Source organism: Scyliorhinus torazame, chromosome 18 (assembly GCF_047496885.1).
Source record: "Scyliorhinus torazame isolate Kashiwa2021f chromosome 18, sScyTor2.1, whole genome shotgun sequence".
Taxonomy (NCBI): domain Eukaryota; kingdom Metazoa; phylum Chordata; class Chondrichthyes; order Carcharhiniformes; family Scyliorhinidae; genus Scyliorhinus; species Scyliorhinus torazame.
In genome coordinates, this window is record NC_092724.1 from 32,404,983 (window position 1) to 32,419,248 (window position 14,266).

Genomic DNA, 14,266 nt, shown 5'->3' on the forward strand with positions numbered 1-14,266 from the left:
ATTCTGTTTACCAAAGATTAATGCACTGCAGGAACACCAACTTAAATCAGTGCGATCTGTCCCTTGTCAAAGTAATTAAGGGTGGATGTTATTTCTTCTAAATTCTCATGAGCTTTTCACTCAATGAAAAATTCAGCAAAACACAAAACCAAGGCATACCACACATATTCAACTTGAAAATAGACCAATCATATAGACAATGTTTGGAAGAAAACATGTTCCAGGAATGCTCATCTCGTCCAAAATTACTTGAAACGTAACTAGCTTATACAGTTCCATGAAACATTTATATAAAACAAGCACATAATTCGGGAAAAAATACTTGCTACTCAGTCACCAACATAAAAGGTATCATGCAACTGCATACAGTAAGTGATGAACATTCTATTACAGCCTCACCCCCTCTAGCTGTTTAGGGAAAGGTCCATAAGACCATGAGACATAGGAGCAGAATTAGGCGACTAGGCCCACCGAGTCTGCTCCACCATTCATTCATGGCTGATATCAGCCGTGAGGGGATTGGTGAAATCAGTACAAGTTAACTGTTTTCTAGCAAAGTAATTCTATATCATTTGCTTCTTCATGAGGGTGGACTAACATTGTACAGCTCTTTCAGATGTAACTTCATTATTACCACCTCACATTAAAATAATTCAAACTTTAAGCTAAATAAGGGTGCAGTAAAAGGCTAAAATAATCGAAGCGAACTGCTAAATAACTCTCAAGGGCCTTGGCAACTTGCATTGCTCTATCAGCTGGTGGATTACTTACTTCATTTACTTCGTAAGAAGTCTTACAACACCAGGTTAAAGTCCAACAGGTTTATTTGGAATCACTAGCTTTCGAGCGCAGCTCCTTCACCAGGTGAGTGACTCAGCTGATGAAGGAGCTGCACTCCGAAAGCTAGTGATTCCAAACAAACCTGTTAGACTTTAACCTGGTGTTAAGGCCTCTTACTGTACCCACCCCTGTCTAACGCCGGCATTTCCACTTCATTTACTTAAATTTACAGAGAAAAAAAATGTTTTGTTTCCCTAATTTGTTGCACTCCTGAATTGAAGGAGCCGAATTCTGCAATCCACTGGTCCCTGAAGCCATTCAGCAGATCAATAAATTGGTCATTTATCTTTACTCATAAGCACTACAAGATTTTGGCATGTTACTTGACTGTGAGGGCACACAAACCTCGATCGTCCATTATATGCAAAATGGGATTTTTTTTCCTAAACATTACTTTTCACTAATTTCCATTTATATTCCCTGCTTTTATATTGTTGGGAATAAATGATAACAGTAAAACATTGATTAACATTAATTTAGTTTTGAATAATATTTTGAATAATTCAAATGTTGGCCTAATTACCTTATTTAGTAGCTTAATGCTCATCATTGATGCCAAGTTTTTCCAGAGGCCCTTTCTAGCAAGAGTGGGAACTGATGATTTTTTTGTTCCCTTCCCAGGAGATGCTGTAATAGTTCATCACCACACCGGAGGCATGCCAACTAGTTAGACACAAACCCCCAAGATCACCTTGGTCTGTATGTCTCAGCCTATATACCATGCACTGCATCGGTTCACTGGAAAAAAAAATTAATTTCCAAAAAAGGCATCATGTAGCATCAAAATACCTTTGGTCTGGTCAAGGAACTCTTCTGTAAAAATTGGGGTATCAAAGATGGAAATCCTGTCTGGTGAATCATCAGTGGCCTGAATTAGAAAAGATAGACACATGAAACATTGACCAAATTCACAGAATTCTTTGAAGATTCAACTGAAAAAGTAGACAAGGGTATTGCAGGAGAAGTAATTTATTTAGATTTTCAAAAGGGCTCCAATAGAAGATGCCAAGTGATAGAATGATGAATAAAGGTCAAGCCATGCAGAGCTAGGGAACAAGGGGCAGAATGAATGGCTAGATGAAAGACATAAAACAGAAGTAGGGGTAAAAGATTCAGATTCCAGAGATGAAAATTGGGGTTACATCAGGATTAGTGTTGAAACTATTCTTGTTAACAATTTATACCAATGTGTTCGACTTTGGCATTAAATACACACAATCTGTAAAATTGCAGACAACACCAAATAGGGAAAGATAATCAATGATGAAGAAAGAGGGCTGCAACAGATTATACACAAGATAACATTAATAAATTTGCAAAATAGGCATATCATCAGCAGATGAATTTCAACATAGTTACATTTTGTCAGAAAAATAAGGTCACATAGTACTTAGAAAATAAGTATCTAAAGGGGGATAAAAGGAGCAAAGGGATCTGGAAGTACAAACACAAATCACTAAAAGTTAGAGTCTAACAAGGCCATTAACAAAAGCACACCCAGCAGTTTGGTTTATTTCTAGAGGAAAATAATTAAAACATTTATGCTAAACTTGTATCAATCTTAGTTCAACCCCACTTATTACTATCTACAGCTCTGGTCAGCAAATTGAGCCATAGAAGAGGTTGCAAAAACATTTATGATACCAGAACTGCAAGGTTAAACCTATCAGGAATGGATGAACAAACTGGGTCTCTTTTCTCTTATTAAAAAAAAGGCAGAGGATGTGAACTAATGGAAGTCTTAAATTATGAGAAGTTTTGATATTGTAGACACACTCATGGGAAATATAAATATAAAGGCCAATGTAAGATGAAAGTTTAAGAGGAAACTTAGGAGCAACTTCGTTACCCAGAGAATGATTAGAATGTGCAACTTACTAACTCAGGGTTTAGTTGAGCAAATAGTACAGATGCATTTGAGAAAAATCGAATATATGAGAGAGGAGGGAACGTTATGCTGATGGAGTTAGATAACCAAGGATGGGAGGAGATTAGAGTGGAGCATAAACACCAGCGTGAATTCAATTAACTGAATGGCCAACATGTACGCTAGATTCTGTGCAATTGAGACAACTTTAGTGTTTCATTAATAATTTACATTCCTCTAGAATACTACACAAAACATTATTCTACATTAACAGCGTGTGCTTAGTTTAAATTAGGATCGTATGTAAAAAATATTGGTAAAAAACAATTGTAACTTATTTTTAAAATTTATTCTTGGCGTTACCGGCAAGGCTGGCATTTTTTGGTTGTCTTGGCTGCCATGGTGGTGGTGGGCCACCTTTTGCCAAGCACTGCTGTCCATGTGGTGCATTGGTTTGATACACGCAATAGCTTTCTAGGACACTTCAGAGGGTATTTAAGAGTTGCATATACACCAGAGTGGGCAACAGCAGGTCCCCTCATAGAAAAGCCAATAGTGAACCAGCTGCATTTTTACCAAAGTCGGTTAGCTCAATGAACACTTTTCCAAAAATATTTGTACCAGATTTTTTAAATCCGAATTCAAATTCTCAAAATGTCACAGTGGGATAATTAGACCAAGCTTCCAGTTACTGGTAAAATAAAAACATTCCCCAGCCAAGCTGCTCCAGTACAGCTACAACACTGGCATCTACCCAGCAATGTGGAAAATTGCCCAGTTATGTCCTGTACACAAAAATCAGGACAAATGTAGCCTGGCCAATTATCGCCCTATCAGTCTACTCTCAATCATCAGTAAAGTGATGGATGGAGTCATCAACAGTGCTATCAATTGGGCAGCACGGTGGCGCAGTGGTTAGCATTGCTGCCTCAAGGCACCGAGGTCCCAGGTTCGATCACGGCTCTGGGTCACTGTCCGTGTGGAGTTTGCACACTCTCCCCGTGTTTGCATGGGTTTTGCCCCCACAACCCAAAGATGTGCTGGCTAGGTGGATTGGTCATGCTAAATTGCCCCTTAATTGGAAAAAAATGAATTGGATACTCTAAATTTTTTTAGGAAAAACCCCCCAAAAAACCAGTGCCATCAATTGGCACTAACCTAGTAATAACCTGCTCGTTGATGCTCAGTTTGGGTTCTGCAAGAGTCATTCAGTTCCTAGCCTCATTACAGCCTTGGTTCAAACAAGGACAGAAGAGCTGAACCAGAGGCGAGGGGAGAGCGACTGCCCTCAACATCAAGGCAGCATTTGATAGAATATGGCATCAAGGAGTTTTTGAGAATTAGGGGGAAACTTCTCCACTGATTGGGGTCATACCTATCACTAAGAAAGATGGTTGTGGTTGTTGGAGGTCAGTCATCTCAGTCCCTGGACATCACTGTAGGGGTTTGTACATTGTACACATATATCGCAAATTCCCCCAATGTTGATCTGTGTGCTTTATGCTTTTCTTTTTTCTGTAAGGGGGAGGGGGGGGGGGGTTGTTGAAAATTTGCTAAAATGGAAAATATATATTTTTTAAAAGTCAAATTTGATGATTATCTTAATCTTTCTACCTTTCATGCTTAATATTTTAAAATTGTGTAAGCAATTGTAAATAGACTATGATTTTTTAAAAATTCAATCTGGGGAATTTCAGACTGGTGAAAAAGTTGCATCTGGATAAGGGGGGAAAAAGGCCACTTTATTCGAAGCATTAATAATAAAAAGAAAGTGCTAGAAAACTCAGCAGCTCTGGCAGCATCTGTGGAGAGAGAAACAGGTGCTGCGTTTTTCCAGCACTTCCGTTTTTATTTCAGATTTCCAGCATCGGAAGCATTTTGCTTTTATTGTAGTGAAGCACTAATGGTCATGCTAAGAGCCTCTATTAAATATAAAAATAATTTTAAAATGACAAAATATTTGTGTCACATAAGATGTGTGCATCTTCCATACTATTTGGAGCACAGTTTCGAGAGTAGTTATAACAACCTATATCAACACAATTTTGCAATTTTTCTTCTTACCAACATTTTATTTTTTACAACTCACCTTAGGGACTGGTCCATTAACTCCTGGCCACAACTCTTCTAAAATTATGAAGTCAAAATGTTAGTTTTCTTTTAAATTAAAACCTCTATCACAACTTGCACTTACATAGCACCTTTGAAATAGAACATCTCAAGGGTCTTCACAGGAACAACAATCAAACAAAATTTGAAATTGAACCACACAAGATATTAGGTCAGCTGACCAAAAGCTTGGTCAAAAAGGCAGTGTATTAAAAAGGAAGAAAAGGTAGAGAGAATTGAGAAAATTACACAGCTACGCATCGAAGGCACAGCAGCCAAGGTGTGCAAAGAGCCAACATGGATTTCTAAAGTGGAAACCGTGTTTAACGAAGAGTGTTTTTTTGAATGGTTAACAGAAAGAGTCGATGAGGGTAATGCTGTCGAGGACTTTCAAAAGGCATTCAATACAGTGCCACATAAGATTTATAAGAAAAGTTATATAAAGTCATGGGATAAAGGGGACTGTAGCAATGTGGATACAAAATTGACCGTGTAATAGTCAATGGATATTTTTCAGGCTGGAGGAAGGATTGTAGTTGAGTTCCCTAGGAGTTGGTTTTAGGACCCTTGCTTTTCCTGATATTAAATGATCGAGATATGGAGTTGTACTGGGGACAATTTCAAAGTTCGTGGATGGCACAAAACTTGGAGGCATTGTAAACTGTGAGAAAGACAGTGTAGAATTCCAAAAGGACACGGACAAGTTGCTGGAATGGGCAGTAAGGTGGCAGACGAAGTTTAATGCAGAGACGTGTGAGGTGATGCAATTTGGTAGGACATGCAGAGACTATTAGAAACCAATGGGGTGCATTTTGGTAGGACATGCAGTGACATTAGAAACCAAGGGGTGCAGGAGTAGAGGGACCCGAGTTTATATAAGAACATAAGAACTAGGAGCAGGAGTCGGCCATCTGGCCCTCGAGCCTGCTCCGTCATTCAATGAGATCATGGCTGATCTTTTGTGGACTCAGCTCCACTTTCCGGCCCGAACACCATAACCCTTAATCCCTTTATTCTTCAAAAAACTATCTATCTTTATCTTAAAAACATTTAATGAAGGAGCATAGATCATTGAAGGTAAGACAGTTGGACGGAGGAGTTAATAAAGCATAAAGTACCCTGGACTTTTATCAATAGGGGCATAGAGTACAAGAGCAAGGAGGTTATGCTAAACTTATACAAGGCACTAGGTAGACCTCAACTGGAGTATGTGCACAGTTCTGGGTGCTACATTTTAGGAAGGTTGTGAACATACTGGAGAGAGTACAGAATAAGTTTACAAGAATTGTTCCAGGAATGACTGGAGAAGTTGAGACGGTCTCCTTGGAGAGAAGGCCAAGAGGAGGTATCCAAAATCATGAGGGGCTGGTCAGAGTGGACAGGGATAAACTGTTCCCGGTCGTAAAAAGATTGAGAATGAGGGGGCACAATTTAAAATAATTTCCAAAAGAAGCAAATGCGCTGCAAGAAAAAAACTTTTTCACACTGCGAATGGTTAGGGTCTGGAATGCACTGACTGGAAGTGTGGTAGAGGTAGGTAAGAGGGCATGATATGACTATTTGAATAGAAACAATGTGCAAGGGTATGGGGAAAAGGCCAGAGAATTACACTAAGCAACATAGATCATTTGGAGAGGTGATGAAGACATGATGGGCCGAATGACCACCTTCTGTGCCATAACAAATCAATGGTTGAATGTTTAAAATCAGGAATGCGTTAGCTGCTAGCATTGAAGTGCAGACATTGGAGGATTGTTGAGCTGCAGGAAGCCATAGATTCATAGTAAGGATGAAAATTCTGCCCATCAGGAGCCATCATATGTCAGTGAGCATAGGTGTGATGAAAAAACAGAATTTGATGCAGTTAGGATGGGGCAGTAGAATTTTAGATAAATACAAGCTTTATGGAGGGTAAAGTGTAAAAGCCATACCAATGAATATAAAGGAAATTGCACTTACAGCATCGTACCTCATCAACCTAAACCAACTTGTACATTTCTCTCCTTCATTCTTAATTCCTCAGTTCACACAACTGTCCCACTGTCAGACCTGAACTTAGCATGAGGCTCTTTTCACACAATCAGGATGGCACGGTGGCGCAGTGGTTAGCACTGCTACTCAGTGCCCGGGTCACTGTCCGTGTGGAGTTTGCACAACTCTCTCATATCTGCGTGGGGCTCGCCCAAAAGATGTACAGGTAGGTGGATTGGCCACGCTAAATTGCCCCTCAATTGGAAGAAAAGGAATTGGGCACTTTAAATTGTAATTTATTTTCGCAAATCATTACTTGAGTCACTGTAAATTCTTTTAACCAATGCTATTACAAATAATTTTCTATCGCTAACACATCACCAGCTTGTTTTACAGAAATTAGTTAATACCGAATTGAAGTTAATCTAAAAACTATTCAGAAATATTTTATCATGCCTCACTCCCCAAATTGTCTACTCCAGAAAGATCATACAGGGCAAGGATCCTCTTCTCTCCAACTAATTCCTTTTTCTTAAAACCAAGCCAACTAAATGTGAACTGCTCAAGGATTTTTTCATCTCCAAGGTAGAGACAATTCATGCTACTTTTTATTCTGCTCCATGACCCAACCCTCCAACAGTCTCCCTGCACTATAAACCTGATTCCCCCCCAATCCTCTTCCAGCTCCTCTCTTTCACTACTTTTAAAACTACCTCCCATTCAAATTCTGACTACTCAACCACCAGCCCCCAGCAAGTTCCATGCTACTGGCACCATAAATCTGTTCCATCTCATTCCCTTGCAAAAATCAATCGTCCTCTCTCAAGAAGTCAATATTTTTAAACAATTGCCAGTCTTAACAAGCAAGATCCTAGAACATATTGTCACTTCCCAGCTCTATGCCCTTCTCTCCCCCAAAACTACCAAGTTTCAATACTTCAAATTGGCTCCTGCCCTCAACTGCCATAGCCAAAATCTCAAATTACATTCTCAGGTGACTGTGATTGCAACAAGTTTCCTGTCCTCCACCTCACATGTTTGATATATTTGATTATACAAGTAAAACAAAATGTTCCTACTCCTCCTCAGCACCAATTGTGAAATGGAGGAGGGAGAATATAGAGATTATATGTTAACAGTGCATGAAAGCCGATTAGATCCTTCCTATACAAGATTTCAAAGTATTCCTCTGGTGGTATTGCATTTTCCCAAATTTGAACCAAGACATGGTGAAAGAATTTCAAATATTGTGAGAAGGCAAATAAATACCAATTGTGTGTCAGCTAAAATCTGATAACAGCAAGAAGTCTACACTGCCCTTCTCCAGGTGGAGCAAAATGTTGCAAGAAGGCATCCATTCAAAGAAATGGCAGAAATGCTTGTTTAAAATATTTTTTATGTAACTTACTCTTGGACAGCAAGAGCACTAAAAAGGTGAGAGGAAACAAGTACAAAAATTGTTATTTAAACAAGGATATTGGGCATGTTTGGGCAGCACGGTGGCACAGTGGTTAGCACTGTTGCCTCACAGCACCAGGGATCTGGTTCGATTCCAGCCTTGGGTGACTGTATGGAGTTTACATGTTCTCCCCGTGTCTGTGTTGGTTTCCTCCAGGTGCTCCGGTTTAAAACGTGGCATGGTAGTACAGTGGTTAGCACTGCTGCATCACATCGCCAGGGACCCGGGTTCAATTCTGACCTTGGATGAGTGTCTGTGGGTTTCCTCCGGGTGCTCCGGTTTCGTCCCACTGTCCAAAGAAATGCAGGTTAGGTAGATTGGCCATGCTAAATTGCCCCTTGGTGCCCAAGTTAGGTGGGGTTATTGGGATAGGGAGGGGGCTCTTTCAGAAGGTCAGTGCAGACCCTATGGGTCGAATGGTCTCCTTCTGCACTGCAAGGATTCTATGTTTCAGCAATGTTGTTTGGTGGAACGCTACTCCAACCCAAGATCTTACCTTTCTTTAGTTTCTTCTCCTGGATTTTTTGTGTACTCAGTTTATAGGCTTCAGTTTGCTGAAATTCTTTAAGTTCCTTTAAGTATTGTTGCTTGTCCTTTTCGGCTTCATCCAAATAACGCTAAGTAATAAGATTAAAGAAAACACATCAGAATTTTCAACTGTGAGCAAATAGCAGGCAGTGACATCATGAGTATTTCACTTATTCCTGCGTACCATTCATTCCAATCCTATTCATATTAATATGTAGCACTAGGCTTTCACAAGGTTCTTGCGAAAGTTGAAATGTGCAAGAAAATTACTGAAATAAAATCAAGGCCGCATGGAATTGCAATTTGTGCAAAATTTCTGAATTCCTATTTCTTTTCAAACACTTCACAACTGCTAGATTGAATCCAATATAAGTTTTAAAATGGTGATATCTGTTTTCAACCAGCTCTTGACTTCTCAAAATTTACACAATCACTTACTCACAATGTCCAAGCTCACAGGTATATTTTGATTCCTTCAAAACCCTTTTCCCAAGACACTCTGGTGATGTGTGCCTGGTATATGGTGTAAAATTCATTTATTGATTAACAATGCATTTAAGAAAACAATTGAAGCATTGTCTACTATTAATGTATCCAGATGAAATATATTCTCAAACCCTTCATCCAAGAACTTTAGTAAAATGAAAATAACTGTCTTCAGTTTCCATTACAAACGATTTAACTATCTTCATGTACTACACCACCTTTTATTTTTCTTAAACACATAGGTATTAGTGGATGTATATACATACACCACCTAGGACAGAAAATCAGCTTTCGAAGTTGGAGTTTGCACAGCAACAGATGATTTACTGTCCTTGGGGATCTTGCCCGAAAATCTCTGATGAGCTTTAAATTGTTGGTCCTGCTCTGCAAAGTTGTCATTTCAGGGCTGCTGGTGAAAGCTTTACTCATAAATCAGAGACTCCATTGACAGCGACGGTTAAATCCCTGAAGAAAAAGCAGCAGTAGGTACCACCTTCTGCTAGAATGCACAGAAGGATCATATTAAGAAAGGAGTGTGTCTTGGGAAAGGGGACTTGGATATTGTGAGTAAGTTATTGTTTAAGTAAAGTTTGGAGAAGTCATGGGCTGGTTGGTCTCATTAGAGATGGTCATTACCTGGCACTTGTGTGGCACAAACTATACTTGCCACTTAGCAGTCCAAGCCTGAATGTTGCCAGTCTTGCTGCATGTGGCACATGAGGAAGTGAAAATTAACAATGGACAATCAGAGAACATCCCCATTTTTGACCCATCAACAGATAACATCAAGTCACTTTTTTCTTAATACTTTACCACCCAAGTCACTTGAAATTTTTGAACCTTTTCTTCCCATGTCCCATCCCAACTGCTGAAGAACAGCAGAGTACAAACAGTTATTTTTCTATCTACACACAATAATGAAAAACACATCAATAAAAACACACACCTGTTTTTCTAAAGTAGGAAGTTTGCTCCACTCATTTCCAAGCATGCGTGTGATTTCTGGAAATGGCAGATCTGGGTATTGCATTCGAATTTGCTCTCGACGCTCATTGAGGAATCGGACATACCCAGTCACAGGTGCTTTGGGACCATTGGGTAAAACTTTCTTCCTTTTCTTTCCTTTTGGCCAACCTCGCTTTTTCACTACACGTTGCTGTAAAACAAAGACAAGCAAGTAGAGTTTTTTTTTAAACTGACAATAGTTGACATGAATTCAATCTGGGATCACTGTGCTGCACCTCCAGTTAGAATACAAGAGGAGAATAGGCCAGTCAATACTTGCCTTCATGCACCACCCTGTGCCAATACTAGTATTGTAAACAATTTTTGCAATATACGATATATAAACTCACCGGCTAATTTATGTCAAATTGAATTTTAAGAACTAAGACCCTAAACCTATATTCATTAATGGTATTAGCACAACTATGGGTATGCATCTAATTAATTAGCCACATTGGTGGAATCAAGTTCTATCTCAAGATTAAAAAGTAAAAGGTCGGGGTGCAGATATTAAGCAAAGGTGGCCATTTATATTGAACTAGGAAATCTAGCATAAAAATCATTAAAAAAAGAGACACCAGGTAAATATTAATTGGCCCAAATTCCATTCTGATGCACAGCTAATATTCAAACTTGTTTTATGGCCTTTGGTGAATTTGAAGTTAATTGCAATTATCACCCAAACAGAAATTTCTCCCAATAATTGACATTCCCAACACCGACTGAACAACACCATATCATTAATTGTACCAAAAATCTTCTATCAAGTCCACGGAGATTGATTTCAACAAATTAGAATTTTGTATCTTCAAACTGTATGTTAACCTTTCACTTTGCCCAGTCACATCTCTTAATAAAATGGGAATTACTCATTAATTAATCTAAAACTGAAAAATACGCTTCAGCTGCTAAGACTATGTACCCAGCAAGAAAGTCAAGGCACAAAATGACCCAGTGGAAGGGCCAGGTGACAAGAGGATATGTTGTCCACTTCCATTCAGCATGGTCAGGAAAACTTTTCTTGATTTTGGCTTCCACTTCCCTTATTTTCTTTCCCTGTCCCAAAATTTCTGACTCCCTATATTACTAGGCACAGTGTGGAGATGGGATTCTATTTCAGTGTGCAGGGTGTATCAGGCTGAGGGGAAAAGGAGAAGATAAGATTGCTTGAGTGACAAGATGTGTTGGATATGTTTGCGATTTCTTTCGATAATTTCTTTTTTTTTTTTTTTTAAAAGGGCATATAGTAGGGCAGGTGTCAAATGGGCACCTAATAGTCACAGTGGCTATATGGCATGTAAATTTGAAATTTGTTCAGTCACTAAACAAAAATTACATTTGATATTACAGGTCTCAATTAGTTAAACTTGGAGGTCAGTTGTACACTGGTCTCTGTTTTTTGCGTACACTAGAATCAAATGGAAAATACAAGAATAGTGCATCATTAACAGTACAACATTACCAATACATCCATGATGAATGTAGGAATTTCAGCCTTATATTGCCTTATAAGTATTTGGTAATGTTAAGGGTTAAAAGCCTGGGTTAGCATGTTTGATTGCTGAAATCATGCTTTAAAAGATCCTTGGTTTGAAAGACAACAACGTTTTTGGGAGCCAGGGGTAATACATAACATATTTTAGGCAGGCAAGACTTTGACAGGCTGAATTACTCGGCTTTAAAATTTAGAACACAACATAAGTCATTTTCTTACCTCTTCCTCACCATTATTTGCACCCCCAACTATATTTTTGTCAGATTGCTTGTGAGATGATTGACTTTTGGAGGTCTCAATAGCTTCTTGTTTAATAACAGTCTGCAACACTCCATTGTGATTAAACGCCTTAGAAACAAGACTCCTGTATATAAATATAATAAATGTACATTTTATTTTGGACCAAAGTTCCATTTATGCATGTACGTGGAACAGAGAAGAATTATCACATCATGCAATCTAAATGCTAATTTTCAGAAATTTTACTTTGCTTGTTCTGCACAAATTTTGGTACCGATCAGTTTGAGAAAGCATGATTTGGAAAACTAGAATTTGTAAGAGTTATTTACATAAAGTACAAAAGTTCATTTTCCATACAAATAAAGACGCACTCAAATTTTGTATGCAAATTTTAGTCCTTCCCAATTGGTGATCCTCTGTTAAAAGTTCCACCAAACATACTCAGGAATAAGCATTAAACAAGAAGTTTTTAAAAAAATCAAAAATAACTTTTCAAAAATTACAAATTACAATGGTTAAATAATATCTTCTTTAAAACCTACCTCTTCAATAAAGCTCATTCACCTCTCTCAATAACTCCTTCCTTGACACAGCATTGATATAATTATGAATTTCTGATGCGTTTAACAGTAACATGCAAACAGTTAACATGCAAATAAACACTCGGTTCAGGTAAGCTGTCAGTAGGATCTCATGAGGGGAAAAAGCAGTTAATTTAAAATAATGCAAAAGGATAGGGCCCTACAATGTTCAATATCAGCAATCCAGGAGTCTGCTAGAAAGCAAGGCATAAAGTGACTGAAAAAGCCATTAAAAAATAATTTGAACAAGTGAACTAGGCTGTAAAATCAAATAGGAATAATCCCCACAAAACATTAGAAGGAAACATTGTTTTTAGGTAGCGCCAAGGTCAGTCCATCCTGCCTTTGCTTTTCAAGTGTAAATAGGCCCATTCTTTAACTCAAATTTCAAGACAAATACAGATTTGAAATGATTTCCCAGTCTGTCTACTCAAAACTACAGTTAATCTGCAGCTGCACTAAATCCCAGCGGCAATAAACCCCAACGGCATGAGGTTACTCACTAGAGGGGATCTTACTATGTGTAACAGCACAAACTACATAAAATATACCTGTTTTTGGCAGCTAGAATAGACTGCAACATAACTGGCCTGAGTTAAAAATGCAAGTAACAACCGGCTGAGATCAGATGTACAACCTTTCTGGTTGGAGTCAAACACTTAATTAGATGGGTAACAGAATTACTGGATTTCTAAACTATTTATAACTTGGATATTAAATGCCAGGGCCACTTTCATTGAATGTTTGTGTTGTGTATTCATATTTGTTCCTAGTTGGAACAAGGTCACTTCAGGAGTTCGATCACATGACACACATATCATCAGCAGCTTAGGCAGGCTACCAGTCAGTCTACACTAGCAGCCTGTGTGACAACACCTTCTCAATAAAGCTCTGGTTTGTTTTGTACCTTTTGTGGTCTGCAAGCTTCTCTTAAAATACCACTAAGAAAACTGGTGACCAGGTGGTTGAATCCACGCTGCAAGACAACTCGAAAAAGAACACCAAAATCCAGTGAGAGAAAAAAAAATTGATCCATGCTGCAGCCATCCAAAAAGGTTTATGATGATAAAAACATCACTACACCAAAGCTGGAAACGGAGGGGCGCGGAATAGAAGAAGAAACCATCAAAGAAACCAAAGTATAAACAAAGATTTTGGAAGGAACAGCAACAACAAAAAAAAAAAAAAAGCTGCCATGTGCTCTGCTTGGAACATTCTGGAACAGTGCTCCCTTTACTGTGAGTAGCAAGTAAAATAACAAATTAATTGAGAGCAGGGAAAAGGAACAGGCTGGCTCAGGGTTACCTTGTTTAAAACAAAAAGTGAGGTATCATAGAATTTACAGTGCAGAAGGAGGCCATTAGGCCCATCAGGTCTGCACCAGCCCTTGGAAAGAGCACCCTACTTAAGCCCTCACCTCCACCCTTTCCCTGTAACCTTTTTGGACACGGAAAATTTAGCATGGCCAATCCATTTGATTTATTATGGTCACATGTATTAGTATACAGTGAAAAGTATTGTTTCTTGCATGCTATACAAACAATGCATACCGTACATAGGAAGGAAGGAGAGACTGTAGAATATAATGTTGCAGTTATCGGAAGTTGTAGAGAAAAGATCAACTTAACACGAGGTAGGTCCATTCAAAAGTCTGATGGCAGTAGGGAAGAAGCTGTTCTTGAGTA

At 38.6% G+C, this 14,266-nt stretch overlaps 1 protein-coding gene across 7 annotated transcripts in view; it reads right to left on the bottom strand.

The window, feature by feature from the left end:
• Positions 1-14,266, bottom strand: part of hmg20b (high mobility group 20B) — a 32,794-nt gene that overhangs the window by 8,759 nt on the left and 9,769 nt on the right. For all 7 annotated transcript variants that reach the window (XM_072482516.1, XM_072482515.1, XM_072482513.1 and 4 more), the window contains 5 exons: positions 11,980-12,124; positions 10,207-10,416; positions 8,743-8,863; positions 4,797-4,834; positions 1,630-1,708 (listed from right to left, as the gene is read on the bottom strand). In XM_072482516.1, coding sequence (XP_072338617.1) covers positions 1,630-1,708; positions 4,797-4,834; positions 8,743-8,863; positions 10,207-10,416; positions 11,980-12,124 — 593 coding nt within the window. The remainder of the gene's footprint in view (positions 1-1,629; positions 1,709-4,796; positions 4,835-8,742; positions 8,864-10,206; positions 10,417-11,979; positions 12,125-14,266) is intronic.